Raw genomic sequence first — 25067 nt, forward strand, 5'->3', positions numbered from 1 at the left:
AATAGAGAGAGAAAATTATAGATCAATTTCATTAGTGAATAGGAGTGCAAAAATCCTAAATAAAATACAATATATCATAAAGATTATACATTTTGACCAAGTGGGATTTATACCAGGAATTCAGGGATGGTTTATCATGGGGAAAATTATTAACATCACTGATTATATTTATAACAAAAGTAACAAAAATCATATGATTATATCAATAGATGCAGGAAAAGCTTTCGACAAAATGCAATGCTTATTCCTATTAAAAACACTTGAAAGCATAAGTAGAAATGGATTTTTCCAAGATGATAAGAAGCATCTATTTACCACTATCAGCAGACATTATATGTAATGAGGATAAGATTGATATCTTCCCAATATGATGAGGAATGAAATAAGGATGCCCATTGTCACAAATATTATTCAGAATTGTATTAGCAATGCTAACAGTAGCAATAAGAGAATAAAAAGAAATTCAAGGAATTGGAATGGGCAATGAGATAATAAAACTATCTCTTTTTGCAGAAAATATAATGATATACTTGGAAAATCTTAGAGATCCAACTAAAAAGTTAGTTGAAACAATTAATAATTTTAGCCAAATAGCAGGATATAAACTAAACCCACATAAATTATCAGCAATTCTATATATTACCAACGAATCCCTGCCAAAAGGGATAGACAGAGATACCCCATTTAAAATAACTCTAGACAATATAAAATACCTGGAAGTAAGCCTGCCAAGACAAACTCAGGAACTACATGAACACAAATTTAAAACACTTTTTATACAAATAAAGTCAGATTTAAATGCCTGGAAAAATAGTAATTGTTCATTGCTGGGCAGAGTCAATGCAATAAAAATGACAATTTTACCCAAATTAATCCACCTACTCAATACCACCCCAATTAAATTACCAAAAATTATTTAATTGAGCTAGAAAAAATAATAATGAAATTCATTTGGAAGAACAAAAGATCAAGTATATCAAAGGAATTAATTTTAAAAATGTAAAGGAAGGAGGTTTATCAGTGCTAGATTTTAAACTATATTACAGGGCAATAACTATCAAAATTATCTGGTACTGGCTAAGAAATAGAAAGGTAGTTCAATGGGACAGAATAGACATACAATTAACATTAGTAGGTTATAGTAACCTTGTATATGACAAATGCAAAGATTTAAGTTTGGGGATAAGAATTCACAATTTGGTAAAAAATTGTTTGGAAAACCAGAAAACAGTCTGGCAGAAATTGGGCACTGACCAACCTCTCATACCATTTTCCAAGATAAGGTCAAAATGAATACAAGACCTAGATCTAAAGGTAGATATCACAAGAAACTTAGAAGAACATAGAATATATACCTATATGACTTATAGATAGGAAAATTTAAGAATAAACAGGAGATAGAGAGCATTGTGAGATGTAAAATGGATAAATTTGATTATATTAAATTAAAAAGGGTTTTTCTTCACTTTTTTTGTTTTTTTGTTTTTACAAATAAAACCAATGTAGCCAAGATTAGATGGAAAGCAGAAAATTTTAGACATTTTCTCAGATAAGTCTCATTCTCAAATATATAGAGTACTTTATCATATTTATATGAATATGAATTATTCTCCCATTGATAAATGGTCAAACTAATGACAGTTTTTTGATGAAGGAATCAAAGCTATTTATAGTCATATAAAAATGCTCTAAGTTATTATTGATTAGAGAAATGCAACTTAAAACAGCCTTGAGATATCATCTCACACCTATCAGATTGGCTAAAATGACAGAAGGGGAAAAATTGGAACACATATGCTGTTGGTGGAAGTGTAAACTGATCCAGCTATTTGGGAGAGTAATCTGGAATTATGCCCATAGAGTTATAAATCTGTGGATACTCTTTGACCCAGCAATACCATTATTAGGTCTGTTTCCCAAGGTGATCAGGAAAAAAAGGAAAAGAATCTATATGTTCTAAAATATTTATAGTGCTCACTTTGTAGTGGCAACAAACTGGAAATTGAGGGGATGCCCATCAATTGGGGAATGGCCACACAAGTTGTGATATATGGTTGTGATGGAATATTGCTGTGCTGTAAGAAATGATGAGCTGGCTGATTTTAGAAAAACCTGGAAAGACTTTCATGAAATTATGAAGAGTAAAATGAACAGTATTAAGAGAATGCTGTATTCAGTTAGTGGCAGTATTGTTTGAAGAATAACTGTGGATAACCATTTACTTTGAGTATTATAAATACTAAAAATAACTACAAAGGACTTACTTATGAAGGAAGATACTATCTACCTCCAGAGAAATAGTAATAAACAGAAGTATGCATAATATGGTTTTACATATATACACATATTACATGTATGTAAATATATATACACATTATATATGTATGTATATATGTATATATACACACATGCATATATATATTCATATCTGTGGCCTTTCCTAGTGTGGGGTGGAGAGAGAGGGAAATTTCTTTTTTTACGTGCATATCAGAGACAAAAGAAAATTCAGAAGGAAGCACAGAAAAACAGGGTGGTTTTGAAAATAATATATAATATTTGTTACATAGTTTTGTTTTTTAAAGTAAACAGTGTGAAATAGAAAAATGGGAAAAATAAGTTACCCTCCTTCTTTAACCTCTCTGGAACCTAATTTCCTCTTCTATTAAAAAAAAAAAAAGAGTGGATGGTGATGACGTCTATGGTCTATTCTAGCCCTATGTTTGTGACCTGAAAAGGCTAAAGGACAAGGACACACACTAATGGCACTGAACCAATAATCTCCCACTTTCCTTATGAGAAACAAGGTCAGCTCAAAATATTCTAAAGAGGGATTGACTAATTCAGTCAAAAATAATTTCAAAGGCTCAGACCACTGAAACATCTTCCTGCCTTTGACCCGTCTTCTATGCTTGCTGCTACTGTCACAGAAAGGAAACCTACATTATTTCCATTTATAATACAAGTGAGTAAAAGGTTGTAACAGCAAGTACCCTAGTATACCGAGGATGACCTGCTAGCACAGGTTCTTGGATCTGCCTTTCTTGAAGGAAAGTAACTTTTAAGGGGTCAACAATCTTCTATAATTACATTCAATAGTTACAGGGGAAAGTCATCACCCTGAATGTTAGAGAAAATACAAGCAGAGAAATTAGCATAAAGACCAATAAACAGGGCTCTGACTGCCTGAATCAAAGCAATATTGCTATACACTTTACATATACCACTGGATCAAGAGAGCCTTTATATCTGAGCAGTCATGGGTCCTGAACATACAGCTACTCAAGAGTCTTGACCAGGAAATCAAATGGTCCTTCTCATAATCTAACCTTAAATGCAAAGTACTAACTCAGAGTATATATACACTTTTCAGAGCCAGAAGGCATCACAACCCTCATGACTCGGTGCCTAATCAACTTAGTACCAAAAGGTGTAGAAGCCTTCCCACAAAGCAAGCCTCCCCCTAAGCAAGATCCTCCTTAGGCAAGTCCCTCCCCCAATGGGTTGGAAAAATCTTATTATCCCATTAACATTACAAATGTTTATTCCATATATTTTTAATGAACCAACATATAAATCCATTGGCGAGAAGAGTGTTTTGGCCAAAAGAGTGTTTCTATGGGCTTCAGAATATTAACCACTTCCCATGGATACTCTAAGTATACTGAAAATACATAGACATGTTGGGTTCACAATTTGCCAGTCATTAGACTTGGGAGTAGTTTGTTGTATTTAAGGAAAGGGCCAGAGATTTCTTAATTTGCTAGTTTGTCCTTGGGTGTGGGATGGTTGTAGAGGATTCAAGACTGTTATATTCAAGGGGAAGAGCTGATGAGATGGAGGCAGTATACTGTATGTCTTTTGGTTCTTCCTGCACAAAAACTTTGATAGAGAAAGATAAAATATAAGATTAGATGTGCCTGTTCTTTTATACTGAGACAGAGGCTTATTCTAAAATGGAATCGTTTGTGTCAAGAAGGGAAAAATGTAGTGTCCTTTCCCATTTCCCCTTCTTCCCCCATCTCTTGCCAGTTTGTTAGAAGCAAATTCACCAGGCAATTAAAAATGCTTTTTGTTGTTCGGTTGTATCCAAATCTTTGTGATATTGGGGCTTTCTTGGCAAAGTTACTTGAGTGGTTTGCCATCTCCTTCTCCAGTTCATTTTACAGAAGAGGTAAACAGGGTTAAGTGACTTGCCCAAGGTCTCACAGCTAGTAAGTAGGTAAGACCATATTTGAACTCAGGTCTTCCTGATTCCAAGCCTGGCACTCTCTACACTGCAACACCTACCTGACCTGAATGGCTGATTCTTTCCTTATTAATAAAGGTGGATTTTCAACCCTCTTGATCAGAACTTCCATCTATACCTCCTTCTCTCTGGAGGAGCTACAGCCCCAAGATCATGCTGCTTAAACTGCCAAGGAACCCTCCCTGATCTCTTGAAGCCTACGTTGACTTCGGCCTGGATCTTTATTCAACACTGAGCTGTTGCTTTCTGTTCAAATCCACAACCCTGGAGTCACTCACACAGTTCTGGGACTTTTGGATTCCTGGCTCATACATAGAGACAATAAATATATCCTAGAATCAAAAAACAATGGACACCTAATCATGGCTCTTCCATTGGCTCTATTATTTCTTAGGGGGCCAAATGGGAGTGGGGGGGGGGGTAGAAAGGAGGGCAAGGGATGGGAAAGTTTCTGAGTATTTGTCCTGCCTTTAAAAAAAAGGTAATTTTTTAAAAAGTTGTGACATACACGGTACACTCTAACAATAACGATATGGTTCTATGTTGATAAATAGAATTTGGCACAGACATTTAGATTTAGTGACAATAGAGAGCTGTGGTCTTGTTGGCAGTTGTTTTTTTTTGCTTTTTTTTTTTTTTAATGAGGAGTGCTAGTAAAATTTTTCTAACATGTTTAACATTATGAAATTTTACCAAACTTGTATTTTGGCCAATGTCCACATACTATTTTAAAAATGATTACCAGAATCTTCAAGGATTACAACTAGTTAAGATCCAAGTTTTATCTTTCTACAGTAAAGAGTGTTTTTCTAAAGTGTGAGAAAGCATATGTTGGACAAAGAGGGCATATGTTGGACAAAGATGGCATTTGTTACAGTGAATTGGTCAATCTCTCTTTAGGATATTTTAAACTGGTCTTGTGTCTCAGTGTCTCATAAGAAAGTGAGAGATCATTGGTTCAGTGCCATTTCAAGCACTCTTGTTCCTTTTTCCTGTTAGGATAATAAATGTAGAGCTGAAATACTGATACCATCTGGTACCATCCTCTCCTTTTAAATAGATGAAAAAACTGAGTCCCATAGAAGCTAAACCACTTCCTTAAGCTTACAATGGTATAAATAGCAGAATTGGAATTTGGAACCCAGATTAGAAAGCCTCCTGGTCAAATTGTAAGAACAATGGATTTAAAGTCAGAGGACCTGCTCTGACTAGCAAATACTATGCTGTTTTTCACCAGCGCCCCTTTGGACAAATCACAGCCTTTCTGGGACTTAGTTTCATTATCTGTTAAAGGATAACCTTTGAGGTCCTGTCCAGCTCTAAATTTCTGATCCTGACTCCAGGCCTGATGGTTTTGGGGTTTGTCATTGTTTCCCCCGCTACACCACTCTATCTTCTAATATCTTACATTGAGTGTTTTATCCTTTTTTCAATATATGAAGTGGATGTGTGCTCTGGCTTGCTGAATTGCTTTTAAATTTTTCTTTTTTAATCTTAATTACAAGGTTTTGGGTAGGGTAGAAGAAAGAGATGCAGTTAGAAATAAAGATGATGTATAAACAAAATATTTTTTATCAGTAAAATAATATTTTTCAAAGTTTCCTCTTCCCATCATTGAATAATTGCCTCTGAAATAGAATCAAGAGGCTCTACCTTCAGCAAAGGTCATTAGTGAGCAGATACGGACTGACAGGGGTTCTTAATCTGACTGCCAGTGAACTTGTCTTTTTAGATATTTTGATAACTATTTCAACATAACTGGTTTCCTGTGTAATCCTATGCATTTTGCCTTACTCAATCAAGAACATTATTCAGAGAAGAGGTCCTTAAGGTTCACCAGACAGCCGAAGGGTTCCATGACACACAAAAGGGTTGGGAATCTGCCTAGAGCATCCGGGCAACAAGAACTCAGCTGCTCTGCCGTTCTTGGTCCACCTGGAGCTGTCTGTTCTTGCTCATGAGTTTGGGGGAGTTCCAGAACGTGAGACGGCTGCTAACCAGGATGGTCTTCGCCCTCAGGGACCCCGGGTTCAAGTCTGGCCGCTGACTCTGTGTGACCTTCGTGTCCTCATCTGTAAAAGGAGGGGGGTGCGCTTGGTGACCTCTGAAGGTCCCTTGCAGGGTGAGCGTACAGAGCCTTAATTCTGGGATGGGGCGGAGGACGGGGGTCCTGGGCCCGGGGAGCGCCAAGGCGCCGGGTGCAAGGGAGGCCGGCGGGCCGGGAGCTGTGAGGTCTGAGGGGTTCCTCGGATCATTTCGGGCGGAGGCCAAGGCCCGGCCTGGGAGCCTTCCCGAAGCCCGCGTCGGCCGCGGGGCGCTCGCTCGGGAGCCGCTAGTTACCGAGGGTCCGGATCGAAGTATTCCATCTGGTCCGGTAACTGATGGGGGCAGAACTTCTTCCATCTCTCCATCGTGGGCGGGGGGCCCCACGTCTCCGCCCGTACTAGGTCCGTGCTCTGGGGCTCATCCATCTTCGCCTCGAGCGACTCTGCGCTCTCGGACTCTGCCATTCGCGTCTCTTCCGAGCAGCCGGGCGCGGCAGAGTAGCTGGGGGCCTGAGCCTGGCGTCGGTTGTCATAGCGACCGCTCCGGGCCCGGAAGTGTTCTGATTGGAGGAGACGGAGAAGAGGGCGGGCGGGAGGAGGAGCAAACACGTCATTTTCATAAACATCACCCTGGGGCGGGGCGCGTAGGGGGAGGGGCGCGTAGGGGGCGGGCCGTGAATTCTCCTCCTCCTCTCCCTCCCGCCCTGCCTCTCGGTTCAATCACGTGAGAGCTTCGAGCCTCAGTGCGCCCCGGGTCGGTCACCAGGGCGCACGCGCGGCGCCTAGCCTTCGAATTCCACCACCGCCACGTGACAGCTGTCACTCGTGCACGACGGTGACCCCGCTCCCGGCCTCCATGCCCACGTCTGTAAAATGGGCCTACCTCCGCGAGTCGTTCTGAAGCTGAGAGCACTGATCCATCCGAACGATTAATAAGGATTATCAATTATTAATTAATTAGTTAACTAATTAGGGGCCTGCTGGGGGGGCACCTCGTCAGCCTGGAACCGCTATACGAATGTGAGTGGTCGTCATCGTTATTATTTATAACTATATTCATTAATTATATTATAGTATTAATATCAGTTATGGCCATCGTTAATCATTATTATCACCACCAGGTGACGACGTCATTCCTGCGTTTTCTCATGCATTCCTGCTGCTAATTACGTTTAATTATTGACTTTTAGAAAGCTGACATGGCACACGCTTTGTTAATATTTAGAGATCCAGGTTCTCTGCTCCTCCCCCAGCTCTTCATTAGGAAGCCGCGGGAAACCCGGTGAAGTCACGAGATACATGTTTCCATGTTAGTCACACTGCAAGAAATATCAAAAGGCAGGAAAAATAAGGTAAAGAAGTGTGCTTCCTTCTGCACTCAGTCCAGCCCTTCTCTCTCTGGAAGGGGAAGGCGTTTTTCTGAGTGTTTATAGCAATAAAGGGGCCTGCTGGTAAAAGAAGAGTTTAATTAAGTTTAATCTGGATTGTTAATGCTTTCTTAATAATAACAAAATAGGACCAGCTATGTGCCAGGCACAATGATTGTCTCACTGGATCCTCACAGCAACCCTGGAGGGAGGTATGAATGTTATCCCCATTTTTCAGTTTGGGAGACTGAGGCAAAAAGAGGTCAAGTGACTTGCCTAGGGTAGCGCCGCTAGTGTCTGAGGCTGGATTTGAACTGGGGTCTTCCCAAAGCTTGGCCCATGCTCTGTCCACTGTGTCAGCTACACGATCAATAAAACGCTACCTTAAACCCTGATCTCTTAGGGATTGCTTGCAGATTTCTGAGGAATAAATGTTGAGGGTGGAAATTTAAGTGTGGTCTTAATCCAGCACACTCATGACACTGCACAACCTCCCCCTCAACCCCCATTTCCTATGGGGTTTGCTCGAATGCAAATGTGGGGAACCTGTGGCCTCAAGGCCACATGTGACCCTCTAGGTCCTCAAGTGCATCTCTTTGACTGAATCCAAATTTCTCAGAATAAATAAAATTTGTTCTGTAAAACTTGGACTCTGTCAAAAGACCACTTGTGGTGTCCAGGCTGTAGGTTCCCCACCCCTACCCTAATGCAATCTTCTGCCCTCATCTCACCTTCTCAAATGTGCCTTAGTGATTATCTCCTTTCATATCCTTCTTTTTACAGATGGGGAAACTGAGCTCCAGAAAATCATGGAGTGGCCCAAGAGGTAGAATTTGAACTCTGACTCTTGGAACTCCAGAAATTATGAGTGTTCTATTACTTCAAGACACTTCATAAATTCTACTCTCCTGAGACTTTATGGAATGAAATTATGCCCTGCTGATCAAAATGCCCTTTTTCTAAGCTCAGCCTTCATCCCAAATTGAGCTTTCCCTCTTAAAAAATACTCTCATTTTCAGGAGCAAAATAAAGCTCTCAGCCTCAGGACACTCAAAACACAGCCTCACCCCTGCCTTGCCCGACCAATTCAGCCTCAACCTACCCTGTTCCCACAGTCACCTACTCAGGTACATTCCTAGCATCTCTCCTGCTAAACGTAGCCCTTAAGGAGTGGATGACGAAATCTGTTGTTCCCATTCTGTGGTTTCTCATCGCTTATTAGGGTTTAGGCTCTAACTTGACAGCGTTAAAGCAGAAAGCCACAAACCACACACTACCTGAAGAATTTCCAAATTAGTAGGTGTTCCTGGAATGTTTTCTATGCAATGCTTGATCAGACTTACACCTGTGGAACTGAGGTCCTAAAACTTGGGAGTAATGTTTGGCCCTATCGCCTTTGCAGTTTGAAATACAGTTGTACTTAAGCTACAGTGTCTACAGATAACTCTATTTGAGAGCAAAAATGACATATTTGTTATTTATCATTCACTAAGTGACAACTGTTAGATACTTTTTTATTCTAATGGGTTTTTTAATAGTTATTGAGGCCATTTATTTTTTATATCACTGTTATTTCCCCATACATCCTTTTTCCTCCTCTCTCCCTCCAAAATTTCTTTGTAGCAAATATATTTTTTTCCTAATTTAGTTCGTCTTAGAAAATTTATATTGCACACAAAGTATACTCAATGTCCAAATGTCCACATCTTGTTCATATTATGGGGGAAAATAATCATAATTTTTGGGATTTTTTGGGGGGGGAGTTGTTTTGTTTTGTTTTTTGCTTTTCTCCTCAATGATTAATAAAAGCATTGGCTTTGGAGTCCAGGGACCAGGGATGGAATCCCAACTCTACCAGTTTCTCTTTGGGTGATCCCTAGGTCATTTGTAAAATAAGAGGGTTAGATTAGATTGATTTCTGAGGTCACTTTCAAGTGCTAATGATGTTCATTATGTAAATGTGTAACTTGGAAGTTCCTTAGAAAAATGCCAATGCATGAATGCAAGTGTTACTATAACTCCTACTAACCCTTTGAATTAAGAGTAAAAATGAAAACTAGAACTTCAACGGAAACTACAATTAGTTATCATGAGAAAAGATGAAAGATGGTTTTCCTCATGAAAATTCTTAATTTTCACAGACATATATACAAATTAAGCTCTTATAAAATCCCCCTTCACTTGTGTGTGTTCTTCCTTCATTGCCGAAGAAGACCATGGCACCAGAGAAATAATGACATGACTTGCACTTGACTTTGTTTGGAGTGAGGGAGGGCTGTGCAGGTCACCAGCCTCACTTCTCCTCCAGAGCCATCTGAATCCAGTGGCCAGATATTCATTAGGATGACTGGAAATGACCCAGGATGAGGCAGTTGGGGCTGTGACTTGCCCAAGGTCACACAGCTCGTGAGTGTCAGGTGTCTGAGGTGACATTTGAACTCAGGTCCTTCTGACTCCTGCACTGGTGCTCTATCTGTGGCACCACCTAGCTGCCCCAAAATCCTTCTTCAACTACGTATGTAGAAAGCATACTCTCTTGGCGAAAATATCCAAATCACCTTAGAGCTAAGATGGAACCTAATCTCCCCAAATATATGGAGTTTCAGTTTTGACCCTCTTAAAAACTCCCCAGGTCCTTTGCACATAGCAGACATTTCATAAGTATTTGTTGAACTAAATTGATGACCTTTTTTTGTTATCTTAAGTGTTTTTTGACCACCAGAAGTAGACTAAATTTTTTTTTATAAGTTATAAACTGCCAAGATAAGTTGTAAAATGCCAGCCTAGATGGCCTAGAATTAAACTGTGATATTTTATTAGCTATTTTGCTCTTTCAGTCAAGGGTCCAATTCTTCATGACCCCATTTGGGGTTTTCTTGGCAAAGCTCCTGGAGGGGTTTGCCATTTCCTTCTCCAGCTCATTTTACAAATGAGGAAACTGAGGCAGTCGGCGTTAAGTGACTCACCCAGGGTTACACAACTATTAAGTATCTGAAGCCAAATTTGAACTCAGAAAGGTGGGTCTTTCTGACTCCTCTGTACACTGCACCCCCTAGCTGCCTATTTTGTTACTGCAATTATAAATTAATGGTATGAAACCTGAGACGCAATTTTCCCAGTCCATTCCATGAGTCATTGGTCAGTAATTCATGGCACTCTATTGATTGATTTTTGACAGCATAGTTACACAAACATAAATATACACTCCACACAATACTTTACCACTTCAAAGAGATTCAGACATAAATAGCAACTTCTCTGGATTGGGGTAAAATCAAGCCTAATTTCAAAGTACAAATATTTAAAAATAGACCCTATTTAGTCCTGTATTTTTCTACACTACCCACATAGAGACCACAGGGTGCCAGGGAGCTGAGCTCTGAACATCAAGAACTGAGCTCATATATAGATGCTGTTTATATCTGCGAGAGCTGGGACAAGTCACTCAACCTTGGTGGGCCTTGGTTTCTTCAGTTGTAAAATGAAGAATTGGAAATAGTATCTGGCATATAGTATGTATTAAGACTTGGCTGATGGATGATCTTAAAGATCCTGTCCAGTTTTATGATGTTAAGATCTCTAAAGGTATCCTTATCAGATCAGCTCCCATGTTTGTACAGATCTGGACTATCACTACCAAGTAAATTGACTTCTCATCTGCTGGAACAAATGTTGTTCAGTCATTTCAATAGTGTCCAACTCTTTGTGACCCCATTTGTTTTTTTTAGCAGAGATACTGAAGTGATTTGTCATTTCCTTTTCCAGCTCATTTCACAGATGAGGAAACTGAGGCAGACAGTGACTTGCCCAGGGTCACACAGCTAGTAAGTGTCTGAGGAGGGATTTCAACTCAGGAAGATATCTTACTGACTCCAGGTCCAACACTCTGTGCACCATGGTGCCACCTAGTTGCCCTAGAACAAGTATAACATGCAACAGACGGGAGAAATTTTAAAAGGGGGGAGGGAGGGGCATGGTTGTGATTGAAACAGCAAGTGTTATTAAATCAAAGCATATTTAAGTCCACATTAAAGTCAGTGACTGACTCCGTTAAGGAACAACGTTACAAGTCTATAATTCTTTAAATGATAAAAATCACAGGAGCATAAATGACCATTATTTTATATTTCAAACTAATAGGAATTAGTTTTTAAAAACTTGAATCTACATCTCTGAAGTAACTCCTCATAATTATATTATGCATACTTGTATGGGAATATCATATGATGATTATTAATAGAAAGAAATTAAGTAGCATGAGGATTTGATTAAAATTTAAGTGCTGACTCTAAAAATCCATCATTTAAATATTTAATTTGGGTATGATCAGTCCTATGGTCTAATAAAAGCCCTGAGAATTCAGGCTAGGTTTACCATTTAAATTCCTTCAGGATAGTCATTATATGAAACATGTTTGTTTTTCTTTTATCTCCAGCTATAATCTTTGGTTGTGTGGGGTTGGCGGAGTTACGTGAATCTGGGTTATGTCATGCTTCCATCCATATGCCAATTTTCTCAAAATAAGGGGTTTGAGATGGAAATAGTAGGCTCAGAAACTAAGGAGGTATAAATTCCTGTATTACATAAATATCACTAAATCCTTTATGAAAAGTATCCAGAATGAGATCATTGTTCATGCTGCAGTGGAGAGAACGCCCTCACCTTCCTAAAAAGCATGGTGGTGACGGTTGGCCACCTGGCAGGAGGCAGATGGAGCAAATAGAGAGTCCCCCAAGGGATCCTGGTCATTGCTTCTTAAAGAGGAGTCAGGCTTGATGTAGGACTCAGACACTGTGGTTTACTGTATAGGATATTCCAAAAACCTTAGTTCTGTTTAAAGCTTTAATAGCACTAAGGCTTTTTTCCCCTTCATCTTCTAATATAGTTTTAGTCAATAGGGTCATTCGTTCATTTATCTGTTCTTGTATTTTTCTGGTGCTTCTGATTTCATTCTGCACCATCCCATATACACCTTTCCATGTTTCCTGTGGGAACGGTATGATTTCACCTCCTTGCTTGTTACTTAAATTTGTACTTTGCCAAGAACTCAGGTCTAGCTCAGTACTTTAAATGGGAGCTCTTCCAGCTTACAATAGCTCAGGAGAGATTTTTTTGTTTATTATAATTCATTGTCTCCTTGACATCAAGGACTTTTTGTTTACTTATTGATGCCACAGTAAGGAGAAACCCATTATATATAGGATTCCAGCATGTACCTTGGGATACAGCAAGTTCCATGAGGAACCAGTACCATTATATCAAGGCCGTGTGATTTTTGACTTTTGAAGCCAAACCTTCCTTGTCATTACCTTCAAACAATTTCCAAATAGGGAAAAGAGTATGTGTGTGTATGTGTGTGTGTGTGTGTGTGCGCGCGCGTGTGTGTGTGTGTGTAGAATGTTACAAATAGCAGAAAACTGACAAATGAACTGGAATAGTACTGTGCTTTTCCATCAGCTGTAGCAAATTGCATTTCAAGTGGTAAGTAAAGTAATCATTACCCACTTATTTATCCCAGGCAACCAACAGAACTTAATTAAAGGACTTATTATTACCCTCCCTCCTCAATGTTAGCTTAGGCACCAGCCCAGGAAACATCTCTAAAGTCAAAGGCATTTATTAACATCTTGTATAGTAAGTAATGTCTATTGGTGGGATGGCAGCCAAGGATCTATACAGAATATGACCTAAAAAACCTGGAATTCCGATGTCAGGCGACCTTAACCATGTGGAGCACTTTAGAAAGAAAAAAGACTGAGCTCTGAGCAGCCAGAAAAGTCTATGCTTTAAAGGTTGTGTTCTTTACTGTCACTAAGGAGAGACTCAGTCCTTGGCTCAGGTGCAGCTGGTGCCTGCATTCTACAGTATTTTAACGAATTTGGCTCTCTGGGCTCTATGCCCACAGAAGATCTGAAGTAGCAAATTGGAAGGAAAAGGTCTCAAGGAAAATGCCCTGATGGCTTTGGCTTCATAAAAGTAATGGTAATTGTACCCCTCTCCCTTCTACTTTCCCTGAGCTCAGAGTCCAGGGACAATGGCCTGAGGAATGGATGAGTGAAGTGATAAGGTAGCATCAGAGAGGGGAGGCCTTGTTCAAGGGAAGGGAAGCAAGGATAAGGGCAGCACCACCACTTGCCCAGGTTGGTTACAGACTTCATTCACCCCGATCTCTGTTAGCCACCAGCAGATGAGGTCAGTATGTTCCTGCCACTGACCAGACAAACCAACAACCCTCCTGAGTTCCAGTTCCCATTGGCTCCCACATTCCATTCTCCTGTGCTATTTGTGAGCCAATACCTGGACTACTGGGTTGCACCTAATGACCAATTCTGTGGTAAGTGTGAGTCATATGTCCTGTGGGAACTATATTGTTTCATCTCCTTGCTTGTTCAAGGGAGGATTTAAATTTGTACATTGCCAAGAACTCCCAGGTCTAGCTCAGGCCTTTAAATGGGAGAATGTCCTGGAGAATGGTGGACTTAGGATACTTCAACAGAGTTTTTTTGTTTATTATAATTCATTGTCTCCTTATTATCAAGTACTTTTTATTTACTTATTGATGCCACACTATGCATGAAACCACTGTATATAAGACTCCAACATGCACCTTGGGGTACAGCAAGTTCCATGGGGAATCAGCCCCTTTATGCCAAGGTCCTGTTATTGGCACTGAAATATAGCATGTTCCAAAGGAGATGGAGTTAGCCAGTGGAGTTAGTGGGTGGAAGCTCGGAGTTAAGTTCTGACTTAGTTAGATGCATGAACCCACACACTCCTAGATAAGATGGCCACTTCCTATAGTGAGTGGGAAAGTTATTAGACAGAAGGTCTAGGACTCTCTCAAAGAGCAGGGCACTTACTCAGCATGTTAACCCTGAAAGGTCTGTGCAAATAATAATGAGAGCTAACTTTATAAAGCACTTTAAAGTTTGTAAAACTCTTTATATGTTAACTCCTTTCAACCTAAGCCAATGTGAGACCTCCAAGCAAGTGGCCATCAATGCCACTGGTGGTTAAATAACAACAAATCATATGTATATAGCACTTTTGGCTTTAAATGACATTTTTACAAACCACATTTGATCTTCGAAAGAAATACTGTAAGGTAGGCTGGGCAAGCTTTATCATTCCCACTTTACAAATGAGTAGACTGAGTTTCAGTAAGTTTTTCAAAAGCACATAGTTATCGCTGACAAAAGAAAAGAAGGAGGTGGGGAATAGCCAAAAGCACTTTGAAAAAAACCTACATACCTCAATAGGCCATGTACCTGTACTTATAGCACTGTAATTGGTGTTCAAAATGATCTCAGGTCATCAGAAAGAACTAAATTATATTCAATGTGCTCTTTCGAAAAAGACAGAGACAACCTCATTGTCAACAATTGGGGAATGTGTAAATTATGACACATTAATGTAATAGAATATTATGGTGCTATTAAAATCATTAACATGAAACATATCAGGAAACATGAAAAGACATACATGAATGAAATCAGAAGAACCAAAAATATGTATGGAGGCAGCAAAAGTGAATGGAGCACTGGCCCTGAAATCAGGAGGACCAGAGTTCAAATGTGGCTTCAGACACTTACCAGCTGTGTGACCCTGGGCAAGTCACTTAACCCCAATTGCTTCCAATTTTATATGTGTGCATGTGTGAGTATATGTATGGGTATATGTATGTGTATATGTATATACATATACGTGTATAATGGTATGCGTATATGTATATATGTACTTACAAATATATATATTATATGCATATATGTATATACATACATCCATGAATGGATAAATGAAAGAATGACAATATTGACTAAAACCATATTAGAAGATGAAGAAAAAGAGGCAGAATCTCTGACAGGCTTGGCTATTTATTGTTGTCCTTGGCAACACATGAAACAAGGAATAAATAAAAGATGGTGCTCAGTCTCCCTTCTGCTTTTCTGCAGTCACTCTGGCCGAAGAGCAGGAAACAGAGCGTGGAGTTCTAAGAAGCACACAAAACTGAGACCATCAGCAAACTTCAGTTCCCTAGTTTGGGGATCATTGTGCAAAGACTGAGGGAACATATTGCTGGATGACTGAATCATACCAGTCTCTGTATTTTGGCTATAAATGAAACAAGAAGGAAAAAAAAAAAAAGAAAGTTGAAGCCAAAGGAAAGGATGATTTACAGCTATGTCATGGAAAGGATTTGATGGACTGGATGGACTGGGTTTTACCATATGCTAAGGAGTTACAGGCAGCATTATTTTATGGGACATTTGGCCATCATGTATTGCAGTACTGATGTTAAAGATTTGCAGAAAGCCTGCCATGAACATAATTGTATCTTATCTACCAACAGGGGATGAAGGAGATAAACTAGAAAAGAAATTCTACAAAGAACTTGATAAGATCTTCCAAGTGAAATCAATATACTTGGTGACTAAAATGCAAAGGTGGAAAAAGGTAAGGACAGGGAGAAAAATGTAGAAAGAAGAAGTGAGACAAGCCAAAGATTTGCAGTTTTCACAGAAGGCTCACACGGCTGTATATCTTGAACGCTTTATTTTTTAAAAGAACTGGTAGGATTCTGGACATGGTAAACACCAAAGAACACCATAAAGAATGAAATAAATTCTGTTTTGATGGGAAAACACTTGTTACTTATGTGGAATTCACCCAGTCCCTGAGTTAGATATCTGTTTGACTTTTCAGATCATCAGAGATAAATTCAAAATTTGTAAAAAAAAAAAAAGTAAGAATGATAATAAGATATAAAGTGAAATTAAAATGATTCAATTCTGAATCATTTAAGAAGTTGAAAATAAAAAATGGGAAGTGGACAACAGAATTAAAACTAGTGTGTATTGCAATAATTTCATCCAGAAGTTTAAGCAGTGTAAAGTAATTGCCACAGCAAGGAGGCCAAAGAAGTTCAGAAAGTATATTAGTCACCAAACATGTGACTTACTTGACCAAAAGGGAGAGAGATGGCTGCTAAAGTCAACACTGATTTAGAATATACATTCATTTGTAAGATAGTATGAAGAAGGGTGATGGATGTATTATTTCATAAAATAGAAAGCAGCATTATTTCATAAAATAGAAAGAAGTAGTAAAAAGTAAAACTAACTTAAAGTAAAGCATGATAAACTAGCCAACTAAACAAAGTCATCCCAGGGGCATTCAAAGATGAAAATGGAAAGAAGAGTGAAAACAGGAAAAAATGAGAAGTATTTGCTAGAGCCATTTTAACAAATTTTTTGTTTTACAGTTTTACAGTTTTTATAGTTTTATTGTAGAACCACCACTTTTGCACCTTAACATCACATTCTCCAAGGTACTTAGATAAGAGGTAAAAATGGTTCTTAAGGGACACGAAAGAGAAAAAGGGAGAGAAAAGCAACTAGATTTGATGAAAGAGATCTGTGTTATAGGCATTACAATTGGGAGGGCATTCAGGGACCAATATTCAAGGTATCTAAAAGAGGTAAAGATATTAAAGCCAAAGAGAATAACTCAGACTTCATTTATATATAAACAGGTGACCAAGAGAACATCGGTAACTACCTACCCATCTATATAAAATCTTTAAAATCTCTGCACTTCACGAGCATATGCTTAATAAAGGTCTTAAAAAAAGAAGCAAGAAAAAAGCAAAGAAGCAAGCTTTCTCAAGTCGTATTCAACATTAGATCACATCCTTATCATCTCATAATTAATCTAAAGGCTCATAAAATGTAAGGGGGAGAGGGAAGGGAAGAAGCATTTACATATTACCTACTATGTTCCAGATACTTTATAAATATTGTCTCATTTGGTCCTCACAACAATCCTGGAAGGTAGGTGTTATTCTTTACCCTAATTTTTGTTGTTTAGTCATTTCAGTCGTGTCTGAATTTCCATGACCCCACTTGGGGTTTTCTTGGCAAAGATACTGGAATGGTTTGCCATTTCCTTCTCCAGCTCACTTTATAAATGAAAAAACTGAGGCAAGCAGGGTTTTGTAGGTGACTAGTCCAGGGTCATACAACTATCAAGTTGTCTGAGGTGAGATTTGAACTCAGAAAGATAATAATTCTTCCTGCCTCCAGGTCTGGCACTCTCTCCATCGTACCACCTAGCTGCCTAGGATCCCAGTGTGCTTGGCTGCTAATTAAGAAAAAACATCTCTTAAAAATGCTCAGTCCCAGTTGGCAGCTTTCTTGGGAACCTCTGTCAACTCCTCAGAGACTGTTTCTATTAAATGTGTGAATTAGAATGATCCTTGGAGATAATCTAACCCAGTTCCTTTGCAGCTTTAAATCTGTCCTCTTAGGATGCTTCATTTGTCACATAAGTGGTCTGAGGGAATTGCAGGACATCTCATGGGGTTGAGACTAGAATTCCGACTCCTTCTATTATGCCATACAGCCTATGTATATTATAAGGTTTATTACCTTATCAGCAAGGAGGGCATATGGAGACAGATTATAGGAAGAGATCATTTCAAGGGGAATACAAAAATAAGAAGGAATATTTAGATAACAATTTAACCTTTGCAAAGCATTTCATATCCGAGCCCCACAATTCCACCAGTTGGGCACTACAAGTATTTTTATCCCCATTGTACAGGTGAAGAAACTGAGGGTTAGAAAGGTTAGGTGGATTGCCTGGGGTCACACAACTAGCTGGTATCAGAATCTGGCTTTGAACCCAGATCTTCTGACTCTGTTTGGTCCTTTATCCATTGCCCCAGCTAGACTGTCTAGGAGAGGACTATATCTGAGACCATAGGTTTTTGCCTGAATATAGCCCTACCTGAATAAAAGTGATAGAATGAAAGCTCATCCTCTGTAGACTCACTGAAAGCATCTTGGCTATACACCAGAGCAGGGCTGACCTGCATTTCATCCTGTTCCCATATAACTTTGATCTCCTATACTACATCTCTATATTTTGAAAGCTCTTCATTCCATGTAACTTGGAGAGAATGAACATTTGAATGAGAAGGCGGCATCTATTTAAAATGTTGTTCTTACGTATTTATGGATCATTGTTATATCTTGGAGACTGTGAGCAAATTGTTCTATCTGTGATAATGGTCCAATTATAATACAGTTTATTGGATGAATTCTCTGGGATATTTTGAGGTCTGTATTTGTAGTATGGAGATTTGTTATCCATCAGTCCAGGAGAGACACTGACATCTCATCATCATCATCATCATCATCATCATCATCATCACTAACATTTATATACTGTCTACTATATAGTATGCACTATGCTAAGGGCTTTACGATTATTATCTCATCTAATCCTCACAACAACTCTGGAAGGTAGGAAGGTTACAGATGAGGAAACTGAGGCAAAGTGACTTGCTCACAGGCACAAATCTGAGACCAAATTTGAACTCAAGTCTTCTTGACCCCAGGTCCAATACTCTATCTATTGTGCCATCCATCTATCTATCTATCTATCTATCCATCCACACCCACACATGTGTGTATACATGGGTATATGTATACACATATGCTTATGTATGCATGTATAATTATATGTTGTATATATTATTACATCAGAATCATACCTCATGAGGTATGATTCTGATGTAATAATAGATGGATGTGTACAATAGATGGATGTGTATATATATAATATACAGTTTTATGCTACAAAAGTTACTAAGCTTAAAACTGTACTAAGACTTTGATTAGACTAAGATGAATATAATCTGTATTATTATTATCAGCTGACATTTATAAAGAACTTTGTTTTGCAAATATAAACACATATATATACATATACATACACACACACATATATGTCTCCTTTGAGCCAGTGAGGTAAGCCCTATAATTATCCCCATTCCCATTTCGCCTATGAGGAAACAGTTATTATTTGGTCAAAGATCTTTTTTTTTCTTCTCTTTTTATAGAATGCCCATAAGGAACTAAAGAAAATGAGTCAGGACAAAGTGGTGGGAGATCTTGGTACAGTGACAGTAACTGGCATGGTGCAGTAAGAAAAGCACCAGATTGAGGGCTAGGAGGCCAGGATTCTATCCAAGTGTCTGCCCTGACAGCCTTGGAGCCATGGGCGAATCATTTCACCCCTGTGGGTCTTAGCTCCAACAAGTCAGAGATTGGGCTAACTTCTCTGAAGATCCCTCTGTTTGTAACATTCTATGACTGTGATTCATAAGACTCTGAATAGAATATCTCTCCAAATGGCAGCAACAAATGATCTAAAACAAAGGTGAGAATAAAGAGGAAAATGACTTCTCAGGCTGTCACTGCCACCCACAGTGCTGCACATCAAAAAGGCATGCGTTTCTGATATTTATTTTAATGTCCCAGGCCCTTGTCAGTAGGCTACTATAAATGTAGAATTTCCTGGTTTGGAAAGATCACGGCGGGTCTTTAAATGTAAAGCAAGGTGAGGGAAGTAAGGAATGGAATCTTAGTCCTTAGAGATCCCAGTTGTGAAATTGATTGATTGTTGGGGTTTCTATGAAAAATTTAACCACTGAGCAGGAACTTCTTAAAAGCAAAGGCAGCCAGGTCACGATGGACAAATCAGTGCACAAGTGAGTACCTACTGTGTACTACATTAGACACTGTTGGGGGTGAAGATATAAGGGGGAAATCATAGTCTTTTGCTGGTATTCTGATATTCTAGGGGCTAAGGATAATAGCTGACATAAAGTTTGTAAAACAATTTGCATATGTTATCTCATTTGAGCTTCATAAATACTCTATGAGGTAAGTGCTACAGGCATTATTAACTCCATTTTGCAGATAAGAAACCCAGATTCAGAGAGATGAGGCATCTTGCCCAGGGACATACAGCTATTGTCTCAGTTTAAGGAGATAAGACTAAAGTATGTGAAACTATCAAATAATATAACATCATAGAATTTGGTGCCAAGTAGTATGACTGGATAGGTCAAGGAAGCATCTATAAGGGGGGAAATTCCTTCTCATATAGCAAAGGTCTGCCTTAGTGGATCATGTTAGAGTTATCTGAGACTCAGAGAGATTAATTGACTTGCCCATATTACACAGAGAATAAGTGACTGAGACTGAATTTGAACTCAGAGCTAGTACTCTCTCCATGATATCATGCAGCTTTGGAGATTGTGTGGTATGGACCACAAATGCCATTGAACTTCAGAAAGGGAGATTCATAAGGGCTAAAGTAGTCATATTGTACTTAACTTAGGCCATGAAGAATGGGTACAATTTGCATTGCTTGAGAAGTGTAGGGAGCTCATTATTTTAGGACAGAGAAAGAATAGAGAGGCAGGATTAGATCATGGCATGTCCCTAGGACAATAAGGACACTGGCCTGACTAAAGCAGAGGATGCTTATTGAGCAACAGGAGGAAATCAGTTTGGACGGGTAAAGTAGAGTCAGGTTTTGGAAATTTTGGAAAGTTAGGTCAATGAAAGAAGCAGGCAAAACACCATCACTTCAAAGGTCTGAGATTTCATCATGGAGATCAATCTTTCCACATATAGAACATACAGCCCCAACTTAGTAGGTGACATTTGAGAGTTGCCTGAAAAATTCATGCAGATTGACTGAGAAATCCATCATCTTTCAGCCCATTAGGCAGGAAGTACCACCAAATTTAGCTAGATTGGTTCCTGAATGATAGTCACAGTGCCTGTGGTTGGGTCTTATCCAAAACCCTCCCGGATTGTTGGGAACTGTTAAAGTCTTGAGGATAGCCTTTTGTATCTGTAAATACCCCAATAGAAACAGGGAGGCCTGCTACCACAGGTTCTTTGATCTACTTCTCTAAAAGGAAAGTCAACTTTTATGGGGTTAACAATCACTTTAATGAAGCATAGGTATCAGAGAAAATCAAAATAAAAATTTCAGAGAAATCAAAAATCAACAGATAGAGCTTTCAAACTGTCTGACCATTAACATACATACATCTTTACCTGAGAGGGTAGCACCAATATCTGTGTTTTTAAAAAGCCAGGGATCTGCTTAGCGGCTTCCCAGAGTCTCATCTGGCACATAGACCTTCTAACAAAAACTAGGCCCCAAAGTAAAACCTTACCCTCAGAGTACTTATACCTTTTTTAGAGCCAGAGGGCATGACTCTCAGACCCAGTGCCTTAATAGAAAAAACAAAAGGTACTTGGGACCCTCCTACAAAACAATTCCCCTAATCAAGCTTCCCTCAATGGGCAGGCTGGTCCATGAGTGGGGAAGATCTTTAATCACATTCAATCACTGGCATTATACTTCTTGATTATACTAAAACAAGGGGAAGCTAGGAGGTGCAGTGGATAGAGCACCAGTGCATGAGGCAGGAGGATCTGAGTTCAAACTCACCTCAGACACTTGACACTCACTAGCTGTGTGACCTTGGGCAAGTCACTTAACCCCAACTGCCTCATCCTGGGACATCTCCTGATGATTATCTGGTCACTGGATTCAGATGGCTCTGGAGGAGAAGTGAGGCTGGTGACCTGCACAGCCCTCCCTCACTCAAAACATAGCCAAGTGCAAGTCATGTCATTATTTCTCTGATGGCATGGTCTTCTTTGGCAATGAAGGACACACACACACACACACACACACACACACACACACATGCACACACACACTAAAACAAAAACACCAAAAGATCCTACTTTGCCTGGCCTCACATCTTTTAGGGTCACTGCCACACCCCAAGAAGGCATTGGAGTAAGATGTCAGTCATGCAGGTTTGAAACTTCAGTGTCAGTCCTGAGACTATTCCCATATCTGAGTAGTTCTCTTGATGGAATAGTACAGTGGAAAGAATATTGACCTGGAGGCAGGGGAATAGGGTTCCAATCCTACCTCCAACACTTATCTCCCACATGGTAAGGTACCTCCTTGCCATGAAGTTTCCATCAAAAAATGAATTTGGACCAGATGGCTTCTAAATTCCCTTCTATTTGGAGATCTATGATTCTCTCTCCACATCTCCTTTTTCTCAGGGCTACCATTGTAGTTCAAGCCATTGTTACCTTAGAACTAGATTACTGTTACATTGTGTGTGTGTGTGTGTGTGTGTGTGTGTGTGTTTGTGTGCATGCACATGTGTGTAAGCAAGGGTAAGAGAGAGAGATGGAGGTGATTCCATCCATCATTTCGCTCATTAAACATAGGCCCTCATATGTGAACAGTGAGGGTAAAATGAGGGACATTAATTAACTCAACAAGCATTTTTAAGCATCTACTATGTGCCAGGCACAGTGCTAGGCACTGGGGGTATAAATATTGTGCTTCTCCTTCACTCTTGAAGAGGGCCATGACATCAGGGAATGATGACATGGCTTGCAGTTCATTTTGATTTGAGTGAGGTAAGGCTGTGCAAGGTCACAAGCCTCACTTTCTCCTTGAGGGCCATCTGGGTTCAGGGGCCAGGCATTCATCAGGATGACTGGAGATGGCCCAGGTTGCACTGGGAGACCCTAGCCCTTTTAGGCTAAGGCCTTTTCAGATTTTCACTTTGAGTCAAGGGATGGCTCCTTTAATTAGAAAAAAAAAATCAGTCTGGGAAGGGAAGACCCTCCGGGTTGGTGTTTCAAAAAGAAACAGTTACCATTGACAATTCACTCTAATCCAGGAGGGTCCAAAATGCAGCCAACCAGGTGGTAACTCAGCTGTCTCTCCCTCACCCTCTCCCTTCTTTCTCCTCTCCAAAGGAAGGTAAATTTGGATGACCAGAAGCTGCCCAGTTAACTTGCAATTTATGGGCTAGATTTCCCTTCCTTCCTTCCTTCCTTCCTTCCTTCCTTCCTTCCTTCCTTCCTTCCTTCCTTCCTTCCTTCCTTCCTTCCTTCCCTGAATTTTGGGCCCTCCTGGCTTACAGGGAATGTCAATGGAAACTGTTTCTTTTTGGAACAGTAACCCTGAGGGTCTTCTTCCACATTGATTTATTATTTCTAATTAAAGGGACCATCCCTTGATTAATTTCTTAAAGAGGGCTGTTCACTGAATGGGTGATACCTCACTTAAAGTGAGAACCTGAAAAGGCCTTAGCTAAAAGGGCCAGGATCTCTCATTTCATTCTGGGACATCTCCAGTCATCCTGATGGATATCTGGCCACTGGACCCAGATGGCCCTTGGGGAGAAAGTGAGGCCGGTGACTTTTTCAAGCCTTCCATCACTCAAATCAAAGTCAACTGCAAGTTATGTCATTATTTCCTTGATGTCATGGTCCTCTTTGAGAATGAAGGACAAACACAACCTGTGAGTAGACTGAGCTACCTAAATGGGTATAAGGACTGAAACAATATCTACTCTTAAAGAGTCCATATTCTAACCTGTATTCCTACTCTGCTGCCCAGACACAAATAGAAAACAGATAAAAAGAGACTAAATACAAATAAATACAAGGTAGTAAATATGGTATAGTAAGGGGAAGTGAGGCAGCAAGTGAATAGGGCCCCAGGAGTTAGGAAGACTCATCTTTATGAGTTCGAGTAGACCATTGGAAAGGCAGGACTGAAGGCTGACAGAGAAACCATAAAATAAGAAGCTAGGTCCTAAACTGAGAGAAAAGGTGCTCATGGGGAAGAAGGAGCAGTGGCAGACTTTAGAAGAGAAGGGAATGTTTGGAAAAGTTTTTGTGGAAAATGTAATAGCAAATCAATTAGGGAAGAATAAAAAGTTGTCTTGCTATAATGTGGGCCCAATTAAAGTTGGATAACATGAATTGATATCATACCTAGTTATCATAGTTGTGGGACTTCTTCCAGCCCCCTCCATGTGAGTAGAACCAGAGGAGACCGTTGTTGGGAGTCATCCCTTGCTGAGGTTTAGCCAGAAACAAGCCACAGAATGGAAAGGGGGCAAGGTGCAAGGTGCAAAGGGACAAGAGCAGAGGGATGTGTAGACTTGAGGTGATGAAATAGAGAATTGAGATTACAGAGGAAGGGCAAGTAAAGGCCTTCCTCCAGAGGGTGATGGCCTGGAAAAAGTACTGAGATATGGAGGGAACGGAGGTCTTCATGAGGTGAATTTAGGACTGAGACAAAGGAAGATATGGGATAGAGATTATTGTCAGATAAAGGAATATCTAAGTTTTTAATTAGGCAAGTGAAACACCTATGGGTGATAGTGTGCTCCAATGTGGTTCATTCCTATATATGGCTAAGTTAGAGTAAAGGAGCAGGTTAAGGCATGGAATTTAAAGAGACTAAGAAGAAATAAAAAGGAATGTTTGAGGGAATATCAGTGTGGAAGTTGAAACCTCCTAGTACAAGGGCAGGAATTAGCTAGGAGAAGATTGTGAGCAAGGTACCAAACTCCTTGAGAAAGCAGAGAATGACTAGTATACAAAGGTAACTATCAAATCAAATCAACAAGCATTTATTAAGTACTTATTGTGTACCAGGTATTGTGCCAAGCACTCAGGCTCCACAGGAAGGCAAAAATAGTCC

At 39.6% G+C, this 25067-nt stretch overlaps 1 protein-coding gene across 4 annotated transcripts in view; it reads right to left on the bottom strand.

Moving 5' to 3' along the window:
* The window catches only part of C3H10orf67 (chromosome 3 C10orf67 homolog), a 104237-nt gene extending 97385 nt beyond the window's left edge, over positions 1-6852 (bottom strand). For 3 of the 4 annotated variants that reach the window (XM_072651711.1, XM_072651709.1, XM_072651710.1), the window contains exon 1: positions 6587-6852. In XM_072651711.1, coding sequence (XP_072507812.1) covers positions 6587-6756 — 170 coding nt within the window. In that variant the 5' untranslated portion in view covers positions 6757-6852. Of the gene's footprint in view, positions 1-6040; positions 6319-6586 lie in introns of all 4 variants that reach the window. The other variant, XM_072651712.1, reaches the window with a different exon arrangement.
* Positions 6853-25067: the final 18215 nt, after the last annotated feature.

This window comes from Notamacropus eugenii, chromosome 3 (assembly GCF_028372415.1).
Source record: "Notamacropus eugenii isolate mMacEug1 chromosome 3, mMacEug1.pri_v2, whole genome shotgun sequence".
In the NCBI taxonomy this organism is placed as follows: domain Eukaryota; kingdom Metazoa; phylum Chordata; class Mammalia; order Diprotodontia; family Macropodidae; genus Notamacropus; species Notamacropus eugenii.